This window comes from Thamnophis elegans, chromosome 4 (genome assembly GCF_009769535.1).
Source record: "Thamnophis elegans isolate rThaEle1 chromosome 4, rThaEle1.pri, whole genome shotgun sequence".
NCBI lineage: Eukaryota > Metazoa > Chordata > Lepidosauria > Squamata > Colubridae > Thamnophis > Thamnophis elegans.
In genome coordinates, this window is record NC_045544.1 from 38248689 (window position 1) to 38273943 (window position 25255).

General features: G+C 38.5%; 1 protein-coding gene across 1 annotated transcript in view; it reads left to right on the plus strand.

Moving 5' to 3' along the window:
- Positions 1-25255, plus strand: part of CLVS2 (clavesin 2) — a 43452-nt gene that overhangs the window by 14652 nt on the left and 3545 nt on the right. Inside the window, exon 3 of the mRNA XM_032214870.1 lies at positions 23541-23651. Coding sequence (XP_032070761.1) covers positions 23541-23651 — 111 coding nt within the window. The remainder of the gene's footprint in view (positions 1-23540; positions 23652-25255) is intronic.

The window sequence follows — 25255 nt, forward strand, 5'->3', positions numbered from 1 at the left end:
ACCAAAATGCTGATGAAAGGCAGAAAGCAGAGGAAACATTTTATGTTGTTTCTTTGACACAATGTTCAATGTGTACACCAGAATCTTGTCTATCTCTATACCAAGGCATGCTAGATAAATATTGCTGCATAAAGCATAATGTTACCTTGATAAACTGAAATACTCTTTCATCAGTTAATTTGAATTTGATTTGCCTCACAAGACTTTGCATTGCAAAGCTCAAAATGGCTGGCTGCATACAAAATACTACCATTCCCGGAAATTAATTGCTTTTATAGGAAAAGAAAAAGGAAATAGAAATTGTAACTGCCTCAGGATTATCAGAAGGAGGGAAAGATAGCTGTCTCCAGAGAAATTGCAGTGCCTGCAGAATAATTCAGACTGTTCAAAGATTGGTACCAAAAAATCTCGACGAGGATATTGCAATGTTTTTATGAAATATTGTGAACTGCCTAGAATCAGCATTCAAGATAGGTGACTATATAGATCCTGTAAGTAACCGTTAGACTCAAAAAACCAAGAAAGACATGTGTTGATTCTTTCAAGCTCTTTATTATTGCATACCTTCAGACAGAATCTTGCCAAACTGGAGCAGTCTGCTCGCTGCCTCTACCATATACCATCTATAAGAATCTGAACTACTAATGCTTAAAGCAAATTGGTAGTAGGTAAGAGTCAATAGAATTCAAGGTGGGCTGGACTTCTCTTGTGGGTGCAAAGGGATTTGAGGTGGGTGATGCACTTAACCCTTTCCTCAGACTCTGCCTGGTCATCACATACATCTGGTTCCTTATTTTATTCATTCCTGTTTCAGACCTGGGGCATGAAACTTGAAGAGAGGAGTTTTCCCTGAGACAGGAAGAAGTCTTAAGCCCTCCCTTCTCTTGGTTAGTTTTTCCAGGGATCAAAAAGCTGTTTCATAGGTTTTACTGTTCGAGACTGAAAATATGGATGATCACACAACTTGAACCTCCCAAGTTCTTGGATGGCCTCCCTATATCAAGAAGGCAGAGATAGGGGGGGAAAGTGAGGGATGAGTAGAATGAATATGAAAGACAGATGCAAGATGTGGAGTGGTGGATGGACACAGGAGATAGACAGATAAGGGGCTACACCTGCCATCATACTAAGCTATTCGGCATGTGACCACAAAACCCCTTTTCAGTACTCCTGCTGAAGAGTTAGTCATTTTTAATCACAACATAAAATAGTGATTTCTGGTTACTAATTTTTATTAGTCAATAGCTCAAATAAACTTTGCTTTTGTTATTGGACTAAGCTGAGTCGATAAACGAACTAGGAAAATAAGTTCTCCAGAGCAGATGTTTAACACTTTTCATAACACCAGACTGTTGAGAACATGTTAAGAGAACAAATATTCAGGTGATCGATGGAAGTTCCCCTTGTTACATTTATTTTGAGTACAAGTTAAAGTGGCTGGTATTATAATTTGGCTCTGTGGGTAGCACGAAAGACTTTGTAGAGGTAAATAGGGATGTCAAAAGGCTCTTGCTGACACTGTTCTACTAATGAAGACAAAGATACAATGGAACACTCTGCGATTCTTCTTCAAACTGCCATTGAGAGCAAACACATCAGACAGAAAGGGGGGTTGGGGTAGAACAGCTGGGGACCAGCTTCTTTGTTTCTCTCTTCAAGAAGAAGAAAAGCAACACACCAGAAATCTCAGGTCAAATCCAGCTACTTCAAGGGATTACAAGGTTTTTCGGTGTGAAACAGGATTTCCCCACTACAGACAACTAAAACTGAATCCAAAACCTCCCAGAAGCATTGGGAATGGTGCAGTGTGTATTAAGAGCTGGGAAAGTCATAGCTTAGCTTCATTGCTTTAGGTTTGATTTGCCATATATACAAGGCCAGATTGGGAGAGAGGCAGATGAAGAGAGTGGAAGTGACAGAGAACATTTTCTCTAGGCTTCCAGATCAGAGGCTTGACTCTTGAGAGAGATTTACTGTTCCCTCTGCTCTTTGCTAGATTGATTCATCAAGCAGAAATGTGCAGAAAAGAGTAGGTAGGTCCTTAATGCTCTCTGGGCATGGTGGTTTTCTTGCAGACATTTCTTTACCAAACTATGTAACATCATCCGTGTAGGAAAAAATATTAAAAAATTATGATTAGATAGAGAAAGATTTCTTTTTGTATGCCATCAATTCTTTCTTACTCCAATCCTTATCGTAACCCTTCTTATAATTATAATATGCCAGTCCTTCTAAATAATTTTTATCCATTTTCCAATTTTATTTATTCTCCTTTTGAAATCTCCTTGTCACAGGCATTAGTTTGTTTAGTTGTGTAGGTAGAGGCAATTTCTCTCCCACTATTTCAACCTGTTATTTTAAATCATCTTTTATTGCTTATACAGTCTGAGTTTCCAGACAATTAGAACTTAATGTGCAATGAATCATGGGTGTGTGTATGGCACGCTTTCTATATCAATTTAAGGTAATTTCTTCTCCTCAAAGGAAGAATAAATAAAAAATACAATATAGACAAAACACATCTTTACCTTGTCATCCCCATCTGAAGCCAACCCTAGAGATGTGCATGATGGGCTTTTACGTAGGTATACTCTTATATCTATTCTCATATTTATATTCGTATATCCTGAGTATATGCCAAGAAGCCACACTGCAAAAAAGAGCAAACCAAGAAAAAAAACAAAATAAATGTATATTATTTAATTCATTACTAATTAGAACTAATTGCTAATAAAATAATGGATTCCGTTTATAACATTAATTCTTTATCTGCCTGCTCAAGCCCTTCTCTTTCAGTACAGATAGAGAAACCATTTTCTCTCAAGCACACATGCACACCATTCCTTTTTCCCTGAAAAAGAATGATGAAAAAGAAAAGAAAACGGGACTGAAATGAGAAGGAGAGGAGAAGGAGTAGCTGCATTGGGGGCGGGGGGAGGGAGAAAGAAAGAGAAAGGAAGGAATCAAACAAGGGTAAAGATGTAGTGAGAAGAATGGAATTGGACCAAGAAAGAATAAAATAAGAAAGCTAAATTCAACACGCAATCTACCTCTCTATTAACACCAAAAACCTCTATGCTTTTCATAAGCAATATGCGCAAATCATTTCCATGCCCTGCTGACTTCTTTGTTTACAACAGCTTCTATTTAGTGAAGGTAAGATTAATCTTTCCTTCCTGCCTACTCACACTTAATTCGGAGGGGGAGATGGGGACTTCATGCTCCTATCAGGTAAAGACAGTGTTGGTTTTTTTATTCCCAGAAAGTTCTGTCTTTAAAATGGCCATCTATACTCTTTCCCCATTGATAGTCAAAGCAGTGTAGAGATTTGAACATGCTCAAGTGCTGCAGTACTTTGGAGCTTTAGCATAAAGAAGCAAAGATGGGACAGGGGATAGAACAGCCGGTGCAGCTCCCCAGATTTTGACTCATTTTTATGAGCTCTTTCCTTGGGGCTAGACATATGTTGTCATGTCAGAGTTTGGAACAGAATCATCAATCAGCCTGTAGGGCAGCTTTGGTGACAGTAGCAGTGTGGAGAAAAAACATGGCCACCTGTGGAATGAAAATTAAATAAAAGTATTTGTAATTTACTTCCATTTCTGCCAATTGAAGCAGTAAACTTAACATTCCTATGAAGGAATAGGTGTCACTCAGGATACCAGAATTTTCTTTGGCCCTTTAAGAGGAGATTAAAATTATTTTACCTCACCCCAGCAAAAGAAAAAAAAACACAGATTCATCTCAATACAGGTGGTCCTCAATTTATAATAGTTTATTTAGTGACCATTTGAAGTTACAAAACTGAAAAAAGTGTCTATTTTTCACACTTACAACCATTGTGGCAACCCCATGATCATGTGATCAAAATTCAGATGTTTGAAATTGACTTATATTTATGACAGTTGCAGTATTCTGGGGGTCACATGATCACCTTTTGATCTCATTTGGTCTGACAAGCAAAGTCAATGGGGAACCCAGATTCTCTTAACAGTCGTGTTGCTAATTTAACAACTGCACTGATTCATTTAACAAATCTCGAAGAAAGGTCATAAAATGGACCAAAATTCATTAAAAGATGTCTCACTTAGCAACAAAAGAATAGGACTCAACTATGATCATAAGTTGAGGACTACCTGTACTATAAAGCGAAGTAACTTGGATAAACATTTGCATCCTGAATCCTCACTAGGAAAGTCAATATAGTATAGGAAAGATCTTACCCTGATACGTATACTTCAAATTCATGCAACTTGCAATTTGTGGTTAAGAGTTTATGATTGCTTTCCTACCAGAATAATCTGATCATATTCTGCACCCTACTCAAGATAGTGCAGTATTTTGTGTTGTTGGTTTTTTGTGCAACTATTTCTCAGTTGTAAGGGGAGGAAAAGCCATCATGTTGTTTTACTACTTTGGATGGCTACATTTTAAATATATTTTCCTTCTCTCCCATAAAATACTCATTTATATTTGGCAGATTTCTGTTTTAAGTTTTAAATTTCAACCCATCTGATTCAGTTATTTCTACAGATAATTGTCCATATATGAAGACTTTTTTTAAAGGATCTGCCCTTGCCATGAATTGATATTTCAGATGCCAAAAGTACTGTATAGGTCAGTGCCATATTTTCATTTTGAAAGGAATTAAATTGGCTGAAGAAATTAAATCTACACCTCTGAGTCTCAGATGCTATAATTGGGAATGCAGTTTTCATGCATGCATAATTCTTACAAGTCGTTCGTTCATCTATTATGTACTTAAAAAAACCAAGTTGACTGAAGTAACCCACTTGCTACTAAAGAATTGAAAACTATGTGAGGTACTTTAGAATAGAATAGAATAATAGAATAGAATAAGAGTTGGAAGGGACCTTGGGAGGTCTTCTAGTCCAACCCTCTGCTTAGGCAGAAAACCCTACACCACTTCAGACCAGTGGTGGGATACAACTGGTATGCCCCAGTATGAGCATACTGGTACCTGCTAGGAGCACCAGGTACCGTTCCGGTACAGTGCTCCGGAGGGCCCGCCTGCCCTCCTTACCTGTATTTGAGCAGATTGGGGCTTACGCGCATGGAGCATATGGTGCCTGTGCGATGCTCCGCTGAGCAGCTGGAGTGTCACGGGTGGTAAGTATGCATGCATGCGCTGCGCATGTGCTGCTCCCATGTATGTGGTGGAAATCCAGCCCCATTGCAACATACCGGTTGCACCAGGATCCGGAACCCACCACTGCTTCAGACAAATGGTTATCCAACATCTTCTTAAAAACTTCCAGTGTTGGAACAGTCACAACTCCTGGAGGAAAGTTGTTCCACTGATTAATTGTTCTAACTGTCAGGAAATTTCTCCTCAGTTCTAAGTTGCTTCTCTGCTTGATTAGTTTCCACCCATTGCTTTTTGTTCTACCCTCAGGTGCCTTGGAGAATAGTTTGACTCCCTCTTCTTTGTGGCAACCCCTGAGATATTGGAATACTGCTATCATGTCTTCCCTAGTCCTTCTTTTCATTAAACTAGACATCCCCAGTTCCTGCAACCGTTCTTCATATGTTTGAGCCTCCAGGCCCCTAATCATCTTTGTTGCTCTTCTCTGCACTCTTTCTAGAGTCTTCACATCTTTTCAACATTGTGGCGACCAAAGCTGACTGCAGTATTCCACATGTGGCCTTACCAAGGCATTATAAAGTGGTATTAACACTTCACGGGATCTTGATTCTATCCCTCTGTTTATGCAGCCTAGAACTGTGTTGGTTTTACTCATTAATTTCTTCTGGAATTATTCAATCCATATTATATTATACCAGGCTTTATTTTATGTGATCAGCTTTTGTTCACTGTGATTAGTGATCAACTTTTGATCAACCTTTGCATCACACTCTGTGTGTGTATTTGTGTGTGTGTTTGTGTGATACACAGGTTTGGCCTAATTTATTTATTTAATTAATTTGTATGCCGCCCACTCTCGGAAAACTCAGGGCGGCTAATAGCTATATATGCTTACATGCTTGTATGTAGAATAAGGATGTATGATTGTGAGATGAACATGTTTCTCCACTTCTTATATTATCTGCAGTCAGCCTTTTTTCGTAATATTTCCCCAAATTATTTCAATACCTTATAGATCTCTTTCAGTCATGCTGAATTTTTGAAGCTAAATATTAGCAACCAAGGTTAGACAGAGGGCAAGATAAAAATTTTAAAAGACTCCACCCATGCTGAAACTTCTGAAAAGTGTCTAACCTATTGTCTTCCTCCTGCACTCTCTTCTATCTTGCATCCTTCCACTCATCCTACCTCCAAACTGTCAGTGCTGTTTATTTTTGATAGAAGGAGAAGAATCTCTACATATGGCCTTTGAACTTTCTGTAACTGTTCAATGGATGGAATGTTGAATGAAATATTTAATGGGGTGGAGAGGCAGAATCTTTGCTTCTCCTTCCAAACTAATCTTTGACAGTAGATCTTTAACTTGACATATCCCCTTCATCAGTAATTTCAAAGACTTCCCTGTCTCAAATAGTGCTTTGGGAAGTCTACTGCTATTTATATGTCTTTTGCCAGGGTTGAGAAATGAGTACAGTTTTTTTTTAAAAAAGTTAAAATTCATCTATGAAAGTCATAGCATGCATCAAACTCAGCAGCAAACCAGCTTATATACCAAAGGGCTGCCTATTTTAAAATGCCGCTGCTGGAAAATTTATAGAAGACAATTTTTGTTAACCTCTGGCAGAGAACGTCATGCTTGGGAGAAGCCATTCAAAAGGGTTACACCTTTGACCAAACTAAGTTCCAAAGAGCTCAAAATTCATCCATAGCACGTTTAGAATATTATTGGTAGTTGTTGTTAGTTGTGAAATCATGTCTGACCCATCGCAACCCCATGGACAACGTTCCTCCAGGCCTTCCTGTCATTCACCATCCTCTGGAGTCCATTTAAGCTCACGCCTACTGCTTCGGTGACTCCATCCAGCCACCTCATTCTCTTCTTCTTTTGTCCTCAATCTTTCCAGCATTAGGTTCTTCTCCAATGAGTCCTTCCTTCTCATTAGTTGGCCCAAGTATTTGAGTTTCATCTTCAGGATCTGGCCTTCTAAAGAGCAGTCAGTGTTGATTTCCTCTAGGACTGACCGGTTTGATCGCCTTGCAGTCCAAGGGACTCGCAGGAGTCTTCTCCAGCACCATAATTCAAAGACCTCAGTTCTTTGGCGCTCAGCCTTTCTTATGGTCCAGCTTTCACAGCCATACATTGCAACTGGGAAAACCATAGCCTTGACTATCTGCACTTTTATTGGCAGGGTGATGTCTCTGCTTTTTAGTATGCTGTCTAGATTTGCCATAGCTTTCCTCCCCAGGAGCACATGTAACTTAGAAGGTACATGATAAAATTGGTTTTCAGATTTTTAACTTAAGGGGGTGGGAATAGAGGCCCTCAAGCTTGCTTTGCATGCTGGTTTGGTAGGCTGAGTTCCACTAATACAAAGTTCCACTTAGCCTGCTGTCAACAATGCATTATAGCAAATCAATAACAACTTTTGAGAGCTTAATTCCTCAGATAAAAACAGCTGCCTTTTCTAATAACTACATGTACAATACAGTACTCCTTAATGTGCCTTCGGTTTTTGCTCCATGTAAACCCATTGAAGGATAGAGAGATGAACTGTGTGGAACAACCACTTGTAAAAAAATGATCTGTTTCTTCTGAGGGAACATAATTTTATTTATTTTGTTTGGTTGGATGAAACATGATTTGAATACACTGAGCTAGTGAAAGCAAAATCAACACATCTATCAAAGTAAAGCATCAATGTTTTCAGCAAGGATAAATTTAATATCACATACCAAAAGACTAAACAGATGGGAGAAAATGATGTTCATCTATTACAGTTTGGGTACTCATTATTTTGGGGATTTTTTTTGGAGGGGAGGGGGATGCTTTCAAGTCAGTCATGATTCATGGTGATTGCCTGACTTGTCCCTGTAATTTTCTCAGCTAGCTTTTTCAGAAATGGTTTGCCTTGTTTCAGAGGTGGTATTTAGCAGGTTCTGACCAGTTCTAGAGAACCGATAGTGGAAATTTTGCATAGTTCAGAGAACCAGTGAACACCCCCTCTCACTGGCCCCACCCCCATCTATTCTCTGGCTCCCGCGTCCCAGCTGATCGGGAGGGAATGGAGATTTTACAGTATCCTTCCCCTGCCATGCCCATCAAACCACGCCCACAGAACTGGTAGTAAAAAAAGATTAATGCCACCACTGCCTTGTTTGCTTCCTAGGATCGAGAGAAAGAGATTGGTCCAGGGTCACCCAGCTGCTTTCCTGGCTAAGGCAGGACTAGAACTCCAATCTCCCAGTTTCTAGTCTGGTGCTTAACCACTACACCAAACATGCTCTCTCTTGGATGGATTACTAAATCTTTACTCTTGGCTGGGGAAGAAAGGAGTCACAGTCCTTTCACCTGGAGTATACAAATAGGTGAGGCCAATATACTCTGGCTACGTAGCTTGTTTTGGAGAAAACATTGATACTGTTAATATGACGTATGTGACATATAAATTGACAGGTGGGGTTGGAGCTTTTCATATTGAGAAAAGTGCTGCCAATGCAACACAACTCTCCCTGCTCTTGGTCATTAAACTGCTAGTCAGGCTGAAAATACAGTAGCTTATTAGAAAAGACAGCAAAGGCAATGTGTTGGAAAGAATAAATCAATGGGGAGATATATTTTGTACTTTATATTCATGTTTGATTTTTTACTTGCTAGATTTTTTTTAAAAAAATCTCTAAAATACATAATTTTGAAAAGCCTTGCTGCCTCTTCACTTTTGTCCAAATGACAAGCTGTCATCAAACATATACCTCCTCAGGTTTCACACATATTGCATGTCTACCAGATGGAAAAATAAATAATCACTGCTCTTGTCTGTGAAGAATTCACTGTTGGTGCTTGTTCCTCAGTCACAGCATGAGGGACCATGCTAAAGGCATTCACATCTGCAATTCAAGGCAGAACATTTAATAATGCTACTTTTAGATACTAGAGAGGCAGAGATAAAAATTACATCAGAGACATCCCTGGAAAATGATGAGTTATCAATGTAATTTTCTATGTACTTGAATGCAAACCAGCTCCCTAGTAATTTGACAATTACCCTGGCAAACCTGGTTCAGTTAATATTCAAGCATGCATTAAACTGTATAAAGACAGACAGATCTTAGATATTTATGTGTGAGGCAAACTTAGGCTGTGCCACGAAGATTTCTTCTAACCTGTAATGATTTTGAAGAGCAGTAGGTATGAATTTTAAAATGTAATAAAAAGCATGAAAATAAAAATGGAACCACCTGCAAAGCCTGATTGTTCCAGCCATTGAGTGATTGATTTAGCAGACCAGGTTTTCATTAAGTATAAAGAGAAGTAGAATACTTCTTTTGGTCAGTGGCTTCCATCTGTGCACTGATAAAAGAGAATATTTGTAACTCAGAGTTGAATTGTGGGGTCCTTGGTGCTCTCTAAACTCAGTGGTTTTCTTGCAGATGTTTTATTACCCAGCTAGGTAATGTTGTCAGTGATCTCTCTCTCTCTCTCTCTCTCTCTCTCTCTCTCTCTCTCTCTCTCTCTCCCTCCCTCCCTCCCCCCTCCCTCTCCCTCTCCCTCTTCCTCTCCCTCCCTCCGTCCCTCCATCTCCCTCTCCCTCCCTCTCTCCCTCTCTCTCTCTCTCTTACACACACAAACCTCACAGTTTTGTGATATAGAGTCTCTGCTCAACAATCTCTTTTAGCAAGGAACATTTTTGCCATAAGTCAGACTGCTATGACAAGACCACCTTGTTGCTACTAGAGATTTTATAATGAGTATTTATCAGTAATTTTAATTGATACTTTCTGTTAATCTTATTGTGTGTCTCAACATTACCATTACAGTATCCTGCATTATCCAGCACATATTTTGGGCACCTCACACTCGACATATCCTAGTTTTTCTGTATCAGAGATGGACACAAAAGTATGGGAATACCTGCTACAGTCATGATAATCTGCATCCCAAATAGATAGGGATGCAGTACAAAACTTAAAATTAGCCAAATCAAATGATGTATCTTATGCATACGGAAATATACATACAAAGCACCAATGCAGCTAACAGTAAGGAAAAGGAATCTAACCACATTCCAACGTAATTTAAATAAGTGTCTCCAAAGTATATTTAAAATATGTTTTAAAAATCTGCCAATGAAACTAAGCTCCAGAGAGAAGCAAGACTAAGCAATCAGTCCTAACAGTTATAGACTGTGAAAAAAAAGATATTCATGCCACTGAAGAGGCTGTTAGAACATTATTTCTCAAAAGGGAATTTTAAATTGAGATATAGCCATGCAAAAACCCCTCACACACTCATCAAATGCATCCTGAGGTTTATGAGATGCAAAAGGAAAACGGATCATATGCTGTTTAGGATGTCTTAAGTCAGAGAAAGCTTTAAAAAACACGAACATATCATGTTTCCTTGAAAATAAGACACAGTCTTATTTTCTTTTGGGGATCCGACATAATCGGCCTTATTTTCGGGGAGGTCTTATTATTTTGGAGGTACAGGAGGCAGCAAACATGGTCACCTTATGACTGCTGCTGTGTTGCAATATTTTCGGGGGAGGGCTTATTTTAGCGCATGCACACAAAAGCCCAATTGGGCTTATTATCCAGGGAGATCTTATTTTGGGGAAAACAGGGTAAATTTTAGTTAAGCCTAGAAGCAATTGGAAATTCTCACACAGAAAACAGAGTATTTATCAATGTTCTCTTAAGAACTTAGAGTAGTTAAAAGCCGTAACATTCAGGAGTATCTATAACTTCTGAACATTTTCAAAGATTAGGTAGAACATATTTACAACAATCTAATCAAGATGTCTTGGTTAGGATAAAACTGCACCTGGTCACTAGTAACACATTTGAAACAAGTTTAAAAAGTCCCCAAAGGAAAAGGTAGCTAGTAAGGCATTGCCCACAAACAAAGTGGACATAAACATTGCTCCAACAATTGTTCTGAAATGAGGACTTTTGAACTTTGACCTTCAGAGACTTAATCAAATCAGTTCTATGTAAGATTATTACAGTGGGCCATGAATGAGTTGTATTGGTAATCCAGAAGGAATTTCTTCATATCTGATACTCCCAAGAATTGTCTCATCTGGAAGACCTTTCTCAAGACTTGACACCTCTATCCTCTAAGGGTCTTTCCATTCCACTTCAGAGTCTCTGGGAGTAGCTGTTGCTTCGTAATTTTATAATTCAGGAATCTCGTAATTTTTCTTTAAGAGGAGAGGTCTGAGGAGAAGACACGACACAAAGTATGCTAAAACAGTTGGCCATCAGTGAATTATTTCCACTCCTTTGCCCTCAAAGCTTTTTCACACAGCAAGCATATGAGCATTATATTAAAATGGGGCTTCTGTCATGTATATGTGTAAGAAATTATATGCCTTAATTATAGGGAGTATGCAAAGGTGAAAAGCTTCATTGGTTATAGCTTTTCACAATATGTATCCAAATTCTTAAAGACCCAGGTTATAACAATGGAGTTCAGTCTTGTTATGAGAATATACTATATGTAAAATTCAGGGTGTAATATTAGCATAAAATTCTTATATGCCACTGATATTTTGACTTCATCATACTTAATGAAAGGGTGACAACAACTAATTAAAAAGCTGGGTATCCTTTTTATTGATTGACTGCTGGAATGTCTTCAGCATTACTATTTGTGCAGTTATGTTCAATGAATAGGTTTATTGCTTGATAAATTTGCTTACATTACATTACAGTGCTAGATTAATGTACCTGGATTTATTTATCATGGCTGTTTTATGTTTGACATTTCCAAAATTAAGCATTTTATATGACACAGTGGCATATTATGCATATTTTGTACATGAATGGTGCCAGAGAGACAAATAGGATTATGAATGTTCACCATCAAGTTTAAATTCACACTTACACTATCCATGGTAAGTAATTTGCTCCGATTGTAAACATTACAATTTCACTGGTGAAGTTGACATAAAGCACTACTGCATAGATTTCCAAAAGGCAAATATTTTCTTTTAGGTCTTGTCATGCAAATCTCAATACATATTTTATAGTAGATAACAAATCATCTTGAATACTGTTATGTAATGTGTTTTTATTATTTATCAGAATTTTCATGGTAGACTAGAACATCAATCAAACACTATAAAATTACAAATGTAAAACAGCAGGCTAAAATAATTCCAAAACAGCCATTAAAGGCTGTCTAATCAATATTGTGTAAGCTTTGAAACATTTACTGAAATAAAGCTCATATTGTAAATCCAAACATTTATGATAGCAAGGATAATCTTCAGAGCATTTTAATGCAGTTGTATATAAATTAAAGTCTTCCATCAACTGGGAAGCCCAGTTTTGAGTGAACCTAAGTTATTCAAAAATTAGTTGAGGACTTCTAGATTAGAATAATACACTGTCACCTAATATTTTTGCAGGAAGAAAGAGACCAGTAGTAGAATGATACAGATAAATATTTGGGTCAGAAGCCACCATCACAAACAGAGTCAGTGAAGCACGATTCATTAACTTAAGTGTACCTTTGTATGCCCACCATATTTTATATTGAGATTTTAGCTCAATCTTTCCCTGCAACACATCAAGATAGAGGAATTTATGCAAGGGCTTTCCTTCTGATGTGATTTCCCAAATACTCTGTGACCTCCTCTGTAAAACACAGACTACTATTGTACATTAGAACAGCCTCTTTCAGTCATCTATTGGATATTTGCAAAGGAATATATTCTGATCATGATAACACATGGACGGAAGTCAGGGGTGGGTTCCTGCCAGTTCTAACCTCTTCTATAGAAGAGATTCCACAAATCTACCATGTCATTTAGAACCGGTTCCAGCTCCCTCCCCCCACCCAGCCATATCACGATTGCCCCACCAGACACTCACTGAGTGGCTGGCTCACCAATTGCCCCGCCCACCTCTAAGAGTCCTATCTAAACCTTAAATTCTTAAAGCTGTCAGGTTTGAACATCCCTGGGGTTTTTTTCTAAAGGGTTAGGGGTGCAAGGGTCTTGTAACTTGACAGCTTTAAGAGTTGCACACTTCAATGCCAGAGATCCTGAGCCAATATGACTGGAGGAGGAATTCTGGGAGTTGAAGTCCACAAGTCTTAAAGCTTTCAAGTTTGAACACACCTGGGGTTTTTTTTCTAAAGGGTTAGGGGTGCAAGGGTCTTGTAACTTGACAGCTTTAAGACTTGCGTGCTTCAAATGCCATAGTTTCTGAGCCAACATTTTGGTTGCTAAGCAAGAGTGTTGCTAAGTGAGTTTCACCACATTTTACAAGTTGGCCATGCCCACCCAGTCACATGACTGCCAAGCCACTCCCACTCAGTCACATGACTGGCAAGCCACTCCCACAAAGCAGGCCACACCTATAGAGGAGGTTCTAAAAAAAATTGACAGAAGTCCACATTTCTTTTTAAGTAGGAACACAATGTAATCTGGTTCTGGTTTGTCATATCTAGCATGCACTGGCTCTTCATAGTCTCAGGCAGAATCATTTCCCAGCCTTGATACCTAAAATCATTTAAATTGGATCCTCAATATCAAGAATTAAGCCTAGGACTTTCTTGGTGTAAATCACATATTCTACAGATTTCCTCAATGAATGCATAATATGAAGATTAGACAGCTCTTATTGTGTAACTGAGCTTTGTGTGCCACAGCAATTACAACCCAGATGAATAGTAGAAATCCGGCTTTTACTGAGTTAGATGTTTTTAGTCCTACCAACTCCATATTATGTATGCTGATCAGCATTCACTTTTTAGAGTTTCAGATGAGACTCATCTGAATATTCAGCAAGCAGAACATTTGCTTTTCTGTTGATATGTGGCTCTCATTGATCATTCATGTCATTGCTTGAAATGCCACTGACTCTTGATGTAGGCTGCAATTCTAAGCAGATTTCCTATGCACAGGAATTAAACTTTGACTTCTCATAAAATACCCCCAAAATGGAGTTTTGGTTTGGTTTCAGCTTGGATTTATTTAGTTAACTTTAAAGCAATTTTCTTGGAATTTTGAGAGCCCTATTTTGTCAAAAGGGACAGATTTGATACATGAACTACATGTTATTGTGTTTCAGCACTCAGAGGCCTCTGGACAGCAATAGCATAACTAAGGTTAAAAGAAATCTATTAGATTAGAATGTAACAAGACTGCTCCCCACAGTTTTGTAAGTAAATAATTTCCCCAAAATATATTATACCAACGTTAAGTGCCATAGGTTTTCCTGAGACTTTAAGGAACATTTTAAGGTCTTGCCTTTATTTTTTTAGATGTTATTCTAATTTCTGTGCTAGTGCTCAAGGGAGAATACATACATTCCCTCTTTTCATTTCATTTCATTTTTATTTTTTCACCATAACCACTTTGTGAGGAAGGATAGGCTGAGAAATAATGTCTGGTCCAAAGGCATCCACTGAGCTTCCATGGCTGAGAACTAACGTTGCTATTACATCTCACTCACTTGCCAATGTGCTTATCATGAGGCCTGTGTGGTGTACTGACTAAAGAGTGTCAAACTCAAGGCCAGGGGCCAGATCCGGCCCACAAGGTACTTAGATTTGGCCTGTGGGGCTGCCCTGGAAAACAGTGAAGGACTGGCCCACAGTGCCTCCGCCAGTGAAAATGGAGCTTGGGAGGGATGTATGCAGCCCTCCTGAGCTCTGTCTTCACTGGCAGAGGGTTGCAGGAAGCTATAGCAGCCAAAAACGGAGCTCACAAGGGTCATGGGCAGCACTCCCAAACTCCATTTTCGCTGGCAGAGGGTTGCAGGAGGCCATTAGAGCTGAAAACAGAGCTCAGCAGCCTGTTTTCACTGGCAGAGCACTCGGGTCACCATAGGCACCTTGACACAAGTGATGTCAATCTGGCCACGCCTACCCCAGCCCCAAAGGTCAAACACAACGCTGATGTGGCCCTCAATTAAATCAAATCTGACACCCTTGGACTAAGGTGTTAGGCTAAGAGTGAGGAGACCCCGACTCCTGTCCATTCTCAGACATAAAATTTCAGTAGGTAACCTTGAACTAGCCACACTCTCTTAGCCCAACTTACCAACTTGGGTGTCATGGGAAAAATAGGAGGAAGCATTATGTATGCCTCTGTCAGCCTTCCCTGATAGACCAGACAGGAAACACAACTAGGGGAATGAATTCTACTTTATTGTAAAGCCATATTAGTCATCCCCAGATGGCTGTTGTACGCTGCCTAGAATCATTTCTCATGGGATGGCTGGCTATATAAATTTAATTAATTAATTAATATTTAATAATCTTCAAAGTCTGAAAGTACAAATCTCCTACCATTTCCTTTATACTCTGAGAACTTGGGGATGAGTCCCTTCTGAGCTTCTTCCTCTACCCATTATGCAGTTTTGAGCTATGGCCACTCTTATCTGACTTTTTTTCAGGAAGCATTTTCTCCCATTTCCCAAACCTATTCTCCCCCCTCCCATTCCCCAAATTTATTTATTATTACAAGAATAAATTAAAGCCTACTCGTGCTTTGTAATGAAAGGCAGGAAGTACTTTATCATTAAAACATTCCAGATTGTTTTTTTTTGCCAAATGCACTAAAAACAGACCTTGATTAAAAAAAATATTCAAATAAAACTGCAAATGTTGAGAAAGCAACTGAGAGAGCAAACATGTCAGGCTGTAGAAGTGATGCTCCCATGGAAGAAGCATCAGACAAGAATGGAGAAAAAAACAATTAAATGCACACCCAGGAACAGTAGACCATCACACACACACACAGTTTTATTAAATGAGGCATATAAACAGATGGTAACTCTGAGAGAAGATACATGTACATTGTCATATATTTCTGAAGAGCAGTGACAGATGGATAACAGAATATGTTTCTATTTGTATGCCAGAGGCCATCTTTTCACACATTGATATCCCTTCCTAGATTTGAGCACAGGTCATAAGAAAGGGTTTATAGTAATCTCCTGTCATAGTGGCTACAAAACAATAAGGTGAAAATAATTGAAAATGATAGTCAGATTCACCAGATGCAAATATAGTCACATTATGGATAGGCCAGATTGCAGTTGATGGATGTTCAGCATGATTTACTCCACTACTTAAATCCACTACTTGATGGTAGTTACTTCTCAGTAAGGTTGCACAGGATTTCCAGCATGATTCCACAACTGGTAAATGGAAAATTTCCTATGCAGTGGATAGGATTTCCTTTCCAGAGCTCACCATTCAATCTCCCAGCTCTCCTTTCTTTACCCCATTAAATTCAAGGCCAAATAGCTTATCTTCATGTGGTTTTGCCCAGGTGTTAAGATGGCTCACTGTACCTTCCATGATACATTATGAATTCAAAAGCAAGGGGGATTGTGGTGCTGTCCTGATTTATACTCACAAAAATCAGCTGTTCGGAGTACATATCAACAATCTCCAGATCTCTCTCTGTACTAGAGAGAATTTTGGCAGTCTGGCTCTTGCATCCAGCTGTCTTTTCAGCCTTAACATTTTGACAATCCACAGATTGGAGAAAAATGCAGGCATTAGTTTGCCTTGCCTCACTGGAAGCCTTGCATGTTCTCTGTCTGTTAAGAAAAGAGTTGTTCAATGTTGACTATCGCCATGTAGATAGATCCAAAGTCTGGGGAGACTCCTGCACAAATATGAACTTCAGGGTGTTCTGTTGCTGTTTTGGGGGTTTCTGCCATGCTAAAGGTATGAAAATTGGTATATTTTTCTCTGTTAACTCTCTGAACATTTATTCAGTAAAATCCTCTTTGGCATTTTACTCTGATCTAACCTTATTGTCTTTGAATCCTAAAGAAACCCATTGGTTTCCAAAGTCTATAGAGATTCTCAGTCATCCAGGTCATGGTTGTCCCAAAAGTGCTTTTTCCGGAGGCAACTGGACTTTCTTGTTTTTTCTTTGAAGACGTTTCACTTCTCATCCAAGAAGTTTCTTCAGCTCTTCTGCAAGGAATGTAAATCCTTCCATTCCCCACTATCCTGTCAGAGCTGAAGAAGCTCCTTGGATGAGAAGCGAAACGTCTTCAAAGAAAAAACAAAAAAGTCCAGTTGCCTCCTGAAAAAGCACCTTTGAGACATTGGTTTCTGATTGTTCAGTGAGTTGCCAACACACAGACTCTGTAGCATTTGTTCTTATCTTGCGTTACTGCTTCTGAAAGAAAGTTACTCTATCTTGTTCTCTACTTTTGCTATATCCATGTTTATTCTCTTTGAAATCTAATATTTCATTGCTATAAACTTTCCATCAGGTGCCCTTTCTGTCTTCATTTTCTTCATTATTTCCACCTGTTTTCTTAGTGATAGAAATTAACCCTTATCTGACTTTCCTTCCATACTGTAATAAAAAGCCTGTAGCAAATCCTGAACTAAAACTTGCTGAACGAGTGAAAAATGTCTCCCTCATTTCACAAATCTCATAAAATTCCTTCACATTTGCTGTCTCTTTCTCCCTTTAATATGTATACATCACTTGTTGTCAGCTCATGATACTATTCTTTTTGTCATTTGACCTTTCCTGCTGACCTCTCTCATCTGTTCGTTCTCTTTCCAAGCAACCTGTTCTGTGGTTTGGTAGGGAGATTTTTTTTAATTTCTTCTATACTTCTATACCTGTGATGGCGAACCTATGGCTCACGTGCCAGAAGTCGCACACAGAGCGATCTCTCCAGGTATGCCAGCTTTGCCCGTTGCTCTTCTGGGTTCCAATGTGCACATGCGTACCGGCTAGCTGGTATTTGCATGCATCGGAAACCGGAAGACAGCTGAATGGCATCCATGTGCATTCCAGAAATTAGAAGCTCAGCTTCCCGGCATATGCATGCGCACCGGGGAGCTGCTCTTCTAGTTTCTGGTGCTCCTGCGCATGAGCGCCAAGGAGCTGCTTTTCCGGTTTCCAACGCTCCTCTAAACTCGGTGCCAAAAAGGTTCGCCAACACTGTTCTATACTATACTGCTTCCATACAGGTAGTCCTCAACTTATATCCAAAACTGGTACCATAACTGATTTGGTATGGAAGGCAGTTGTTAAGTGAGTTGCCTCTGATTTTATGACCTTTTTGCCATGGTTGTTAAGGAAATGACTACAGATGTTAAGTGAATTGTGCAAATTGTTAAGCGAATCCAGCTTCTGCCATTTGATTTTGCTTGTCAGAAGGTGTCTAGGAAGGTTTCAAATGGTGATCACATGACCCTGGGATGCTGCAACTGTTGTAAGTGCCAGTTGCCAAGAGTCCAAATTTTGATCAGGTGACCATGGGGATCCTGCAATGGTTGTAGATCACATTTTCAGTTCCATTTTAACTTCGAATAGTCAGTAAATGAATGCTTGTAAGTTGAAGATTACCTGAAATAGTGTTTCATTTATGATAAGAAAATCTTCCATCCTTATCTTACTCTCCCTAAGGAAGAATGTTTTTCCCCTCCATTTTTATTCTTATATTTTGCTACAGTAAGTGTTAGTCTGGCCCCTTGCCAATCAATAATTATTTCTTTCATAGGGAACAGGTTGCTATGATTTGGGAAAATTACCAAGGAGGTTTTCTTTTAGCTTCCTTTGAGGGGATTTTTCTCACTGGCCAGTCCTTAATGGACTCCTTAACTGCAATCATACTTCTTGTACTGTCTGTTCTTTTTCATTCAAAATTATTCTCAGAAGGCCAAACTCCCCAAATAACAGAAATTTAACAAAATATGTAGGCATACCCATAGAAAAATCAGAGAATTTGTTTATTTGGAAAGCTTGATTTTCCAATAAACCAAATGGGTTAAAGGTTAAAATAAGATGTTGTTCCTTCTAGTAATTCTTTTTGCTGTAACGAGGACTGAAAAGATTATGATTTATGAATTTATTTATAAGAGATGGGATATGGGATGAAGGGATACATATTTGTAACTAGACAGTTGAAGAGTTACTAAATTTTTTATACTTGTGATAACTGGATGCTGGAAGTCATACATTCCTTTTTATTATATTTTTCTTTTTCTTTCTTTTTTCCATTTTTTACTCTTTCTGTTCTTTTGTTCTTTTCTTTGTATTAGATTTTACTGTTGTAACACCCACACACCCCACAGTTTTAGGAAATGAATGAAAGTCTCAAAAATACCTATTTCTTACAGGCTTGTCACTGTCACAATCTCATTTAACTCATCTTTCCAAGCTTCTGTTTCATAGGTAATTAAATGTATTATACATTTCATTTGTTCAAAAGCTAATAAAATGTACAACAACAGCTGTTTGCTAGAGGCAATTTTGAACTGGTAGCAGACCTAATGACCTTAGATATAGATGATATCCAATTAAGTCCTCCTGCTAAGGGAATCCCTGTCCTCATTTAAATGGGAGGACTGGTGGGATATCAAAATCAGCTGCCAAGATTGAAGGGCTCTTTGGAACAGATGGTGGGACAGAAGCTATGGAAAATAGGATTGTTCACATTATGTTGGGTTTCATCCAACCCTTCTAGATTATATCTTCCTAGATTTCTTTTAAGGGTGTGGCATTTATTAATTTGGTTTGATCAGTATTATGTCAATCACTATATATTAAATATAAATTGTAAAATAGGCTGATAACAACACACAATTTGTTATAGCATAAGTAATATTGCATGTGAAAATAATGGTGTTGCATAGTTTTTTGGGCAACTAAATGATGTAATTCATCATATTTTCAAAATGATGTCACAATATCAATGCTTGATATCATTGTGCTATCAACTGATACCTCTGTGAAGCTGATACTTTTAAAAGCTTCAAAATAATAATACTTGCCAGCTACCCTTGTTCTTGTTGTATCCATAATACCTTTAGTAGATTTCTGAAATCTATTAAATTTTGATCATGCAACTGAGGATGCTACAATGGTCATTAAGCGTGAAGAACCAGTCCCAAGTCACTTTTTTTCAGTACCATTGTAACTTTGAAAGATTGTTAAGCAAATGGTTGTAAGCTGAGGACTACCTGCAGCCCCATCGAGCATCATTTTCAAATGGTAGCATGGAATAGAAATAAATGAGCTAGCCATTAGCCTGGTATAAAAAGGCCTAAGGGGTCCAGATTTCATCTAGGATCATGGAGAAAAATATAGAGATGAAATTAAATAGATGTTGCTAGATTACTTTCTTCCTAAACTTGTTCTTTTATATCCTTATTGGTTGGCTTTTTCTGTTTTTGCTGAGCTTATATCCTACAGCTATTCCATAGCTTTTTAAAAAATAGTTAATTCAGAAACATCAGAAAGGTCATTCTTGATATATCCTAACTTCTGTCAAAATGAAAAGGGTAGATGTTCCCTGGAATGTTGCGAAATGTCGCATATAACAATTTCATGGAATGTAAGGATTGGAAGAAATTTGGAGATCATCCAAGTCGCTCCTGCCTTATAATAGCCACATACATACATACATACATACATACATACATACATACATACATGCATACATACCAGAAGTGGTATTCAGCAGGTTCTGACCATTTATTCTCTGCCTCCCGAGTCCCAGCTGATTGTGAGGAAATGGGGATTTTACAGTATCCTTCCCTTGCCATGCCCACCAAGTCACGCCCACCAAGCAATGCCACGCCCACCAAGCCACGCCCACAGAACCAGTCCAAAATATTCATGGAATGGAAAATACTACTGGAATTGAGAGAATTGGAAAAGACTTTTTCTATAATTTCTATTCAACAATTTTAGATTGAAAATGTAAAGACAACTAAAGATCTCCAGGGCAAAAGAATTGATTGTAAAATTTAGTGAATGTTAAGTGTAGTTTCTTTGAACTTCAGAATAGCTATATATGCTGCGAGATATTCTGAGAGTTTAGGTTAGCACTTTTAAGAGTTTTGAAGAAAGACAACTTATCAACATAGCTGAATCAAGAATACTGATGGAACTCACTAAACTGGGGAGAATTTCCTGTGATGCAAACTGATAATCTAATATTAGACATGATTATATATTAGAAAGGAGAGGTAGGCCACAGAGTTCAGTGCTCTCTCTTCTTTTCAACATTTACATGAGACCGGCTTGTTAGTTCAACGTCAATATGTTGATGATACCCAACTCTCTATCTCAGCCTTTGGTGAATTAAGCAATACCATGAACATCTTATTTGGTATATGGGGACTGTAAGAATCTGGATGCGAAACAACAGGTATCAACTGAATCCTGGAAAAACTGAGTGGCTCTGATCTTGGGCAGGAGTGAAATCAACTTGCCTTCGCTACCGGTTCACAAATGTGAGCACACGCATGCACAGGATCTTCCACACATGGGCAGAGCATCAAAAACGGAATGTGATGATGTCCGGTGGCTGGGTGGAGCCTCCCGTCACCATCGCTAGTGGTCCGCCCGAACTGGATGGAACTGCCTGAATTGCACCTCTGATCTTGGGGCCTATTGATTCTAGGATTGCCCAGAGATAGTATTCAGCCGGTTCGGACTGGTTCACCCGAACCAGTAGTGGGTGGGTCCGCCCACCCGAAATGGCTCTACACCGTCCTATGTAGGCAGATTTTAAAGCCCACGCATGTGTGCAAGCCACGCATGTGAACAAAGTGCATGTGTGGATAGTCATGCGCATGCATCGATGGGGCGTGTGTGAGCAAAGTGAGCACGCATTTTTGCAAACCGATAGAAAAAGTAAGTGAATACCACTCCTGACTATGCCATCTTTACTCTACTGATTAATCTGCATTTGGAGTACTGTGCCCAGTTCTTGGTAGGATATTTGTTTAAAAGAGAGATGAAGAAGTTGAAGTGGAATGGAAGAGGTATGTCAAGATAAGGGGGCTAACTATCAAGCTGATTATTGTGGGTTTTGAAAAGCTTTAATTTTTAATTTATAAAACAGATGACAGAGGTAAGATGTGGTCACAATTTTCAACAAACTAAAAGGTTCTACTTACAATAAAGGACAGCTCTATTCTTAAATTTGGAGTGGAAGAAGACTAGAGGATTGAAATGATTGAAGGAGGAGGACTGAAATGAAAATGAAGGACGTTTAGGACAAATATTTAGATTAATTTCTTGACACCAGGAGCCATTGAACAACAGAACACACTATGAAAAACTGGAGGTGTTCAGCTAAGAACTAAGAAAGATAATGACAAATAAGCATGCAGTGCATTCACACTTCGGTTAGTCAACTGAAACCCAGTTATATGCATACATAATTTAACATGGAATAATCAAATTGCTGTTTTAATTTATTGGAGCATTTAAATCCTCTTCTCTCCTCCAATTTTTAATAAATGATTCCTAAGATGGTTAAGAACATACTGTATGTAAAAACATTGTCGTTATTTCAAATAAAAATAAATGCATGTAGATTTGTGCATATAAAATAGAAAGTTTATATGGTGGCAAGTAATATAGACTGAAAATAAGTGCATTATTGCTTGGTAGAAAACCTCCTCTCTCTTTATTAGAATTCTTTCCCCAAATTACTAGCTTGATCAGAGGTGGGTTCCTACTGGTTCAGACCTGTTCGGCCGAATAGGTAGTAACTTGGTGGCCTGGATCACTGGAACTGGTAGCAACCCAGGCCTGCTATGCCCCCGAACCGGTTCTCCTATGGTGGCACCATCTTGTTTTTCAGTTCTGCACATGTGCAGAACAATTTTCATTGCAATTCCCCCCTCCCCCATTTTTAAAGGTTTTGCTCATGCGCAGACCTTTTTATTTGCAAATGTGCATGCGTGCATCTGGCGTGTATGTAAGTGAGTGCATGTATGCAAAATTTTTGCATGCACCGAACTGGCAGGAACTGGCAGGAACCCACATCTGAGGTGGATACAGAATTACTGTCCTGGAGTGGAAAACAACTTTTGTTTGATGAGCTTGCAAAAGTCTGAAGACATGATCTTAAGCAAAAAGCTTATCTGTAATGGTTTGTATCCTAATCGTTATAGTGAAACCTGGTTACAAGTTTATTGTGAGGATGAATTTATATGATCCTATACAGGAAGTCCTCAACTTACAACAGTTCATTTACTTACCAAAGTTACAACAGCACTAAAAAAGTGACTTATAACCATTTTTCATGCAAACATTGCAGCATCCCCATGGCCATGTGATCAAAATTCTGATGTTTGGCAACTGTCTCATATTTATGACAGTTGCAGTTTCCCGGGATGATGGAATCCCCTTTTCTGATCTTTTGAGAAGCAACTTCAATGGAAAAGACAGATTCACTTTACAGTCGCTTTACTAACTTAACAACTTAAGTAATTCACTTAACAACTATGGCAAGAAAGATCATAAAATGGGCCAAAACTCACTTAACAACTGTCTCGCTTAGCAACAGAAATGTTGGACTCAATTGCGGCCGTAAGTGGAGCACTACCTGTTTTCACAGCAGTGCTAAAGATATAGAGAAAGTGACAAATAAGATAAAATATTTATGTTTGTTTTATGTTCTCTTCTAGGACAGTTTCCCAGCACGATTTGGAGGAATTCATTTTGTCAATCAGCCATGGTACATCCATGCCCTTTATACTGTCATACGCCCATTTTTAAAGGAGAAGACAAGGAAGAGGGTAATTTTATTCATCTTTGTTTCCATCTTATTTCATAACTTTATCAAAGGACTGATGGCCTTGAAAACTAAAGAACAAATAGATGTTTCTAGTGTCTTGTTTTGTGACTTTAATTATAACATTAAATAAAGCATTAATAGTATTAGAATATTCTTTATTGGACAAGCGTGATTGGAGACACATGGAATTTGTCTCTGATGCATAAGCTCCCCATGTACATACAAATACTAACACATTTTAGAACACAGCAAAGGATAAAAATGGATTTTCTGTGAACGACCCATTTATTAAAAGCTGAATAGTTATTTGCACAGCTGCCTAAGCAGACTTGGTTGATCTTAAAAATACTGTTCTGAAATGGGAGAATTAAGCTATGTAATCTTGGTAAAAAGTATTATTGCTATATATTTACTCAGTCCATGACAGATGTGTTCATTGGAATCTCATCCAGCAGCTTAAAGATAAGCGATGGTTGCACTCTAGAGATTCACTTTGTTTCTGTATTTGTTGTCTGATGATTATCAATGCAACATGTAAAAATAGCTTTAAAAAACATTATTCTATTTTGAATTAGATCCTAAGCAGAAGGTGAAAACACCAGGAAACCCATAGACAGAGTGACCTGCATACATTCACCCAAAAACCATGCTTCTTACTAAAATCCCAAGGTCTCTTTCTTTTAGCTGTGGCTCAGTTTCAAAAGCATCTTGAAATGGAGAATTTAATAAGCTTGCTCTTTGGAAGCATAATACCAAATTCTATAGAAGCTGAAGGCAGTTATGTTCTTCGGTTTCCAGTTGCTTCTATTTGTGACCTAATGGGTACCCTTCTACTAACAGGACTGTCTGTCAGGAACCTCTTTGAATTCTTGTACGCTGCTGCTTCTATCATCAGTGATGTTATCCAATCACCTTGTCTTCCACTGATCTCTTTTTTTTTAAATTGTTGCTTAGTCTTCCATTCCAATTGTTACTTCCTGATCCCCATACACATTCTTCAATAAAGCAGAAGGAAAGGCCTGGGTATACTCATGCTTTTAAGGGCTAACCAAAATTTGTTGTGGTCTACCTGGACAAAACCTTTTGGATAATTAATAAAGCATAGTTAGTAATCTTTTTGTTATTCAGCGGATCATGGGCATCTGAAGGTTTCAGATCAAAATGGGGAGAGATGCATTGCACCCTTGGGTCTCAAACTCTGTCCCTGTTGGATATGTGTGTAACTTCATGGTGCACTGCCAGTGTGGTGGATCTTGTATTGTGCCAATGTAATATATTTTTATCATTCTGCCCTTTTCACTGTATTGTGAACTTGGGTAATCCTAACTCTTCTAAATCATTGGGTGCATAAGCCTCTTTACAAATATGTTAGTAATCCTTGAAGGGGGCTGAAAGCCTTAAGAATCCATTTAAAAACTTCCTACATAGCAATGACAAGTTAGGTATGTACTATTTTCCCCTTTGAGCATCAGGCACCCTGACACCTCATCGCCCAAAACAGCTTGAATGTTCCCCATAATTTGCCTTGTACATTTGAGAAGGAGTGTGCTTAAAGCTATTTGGATGATAGAACCAGATTCATTTTCAATGGATTCCAGATGCTAT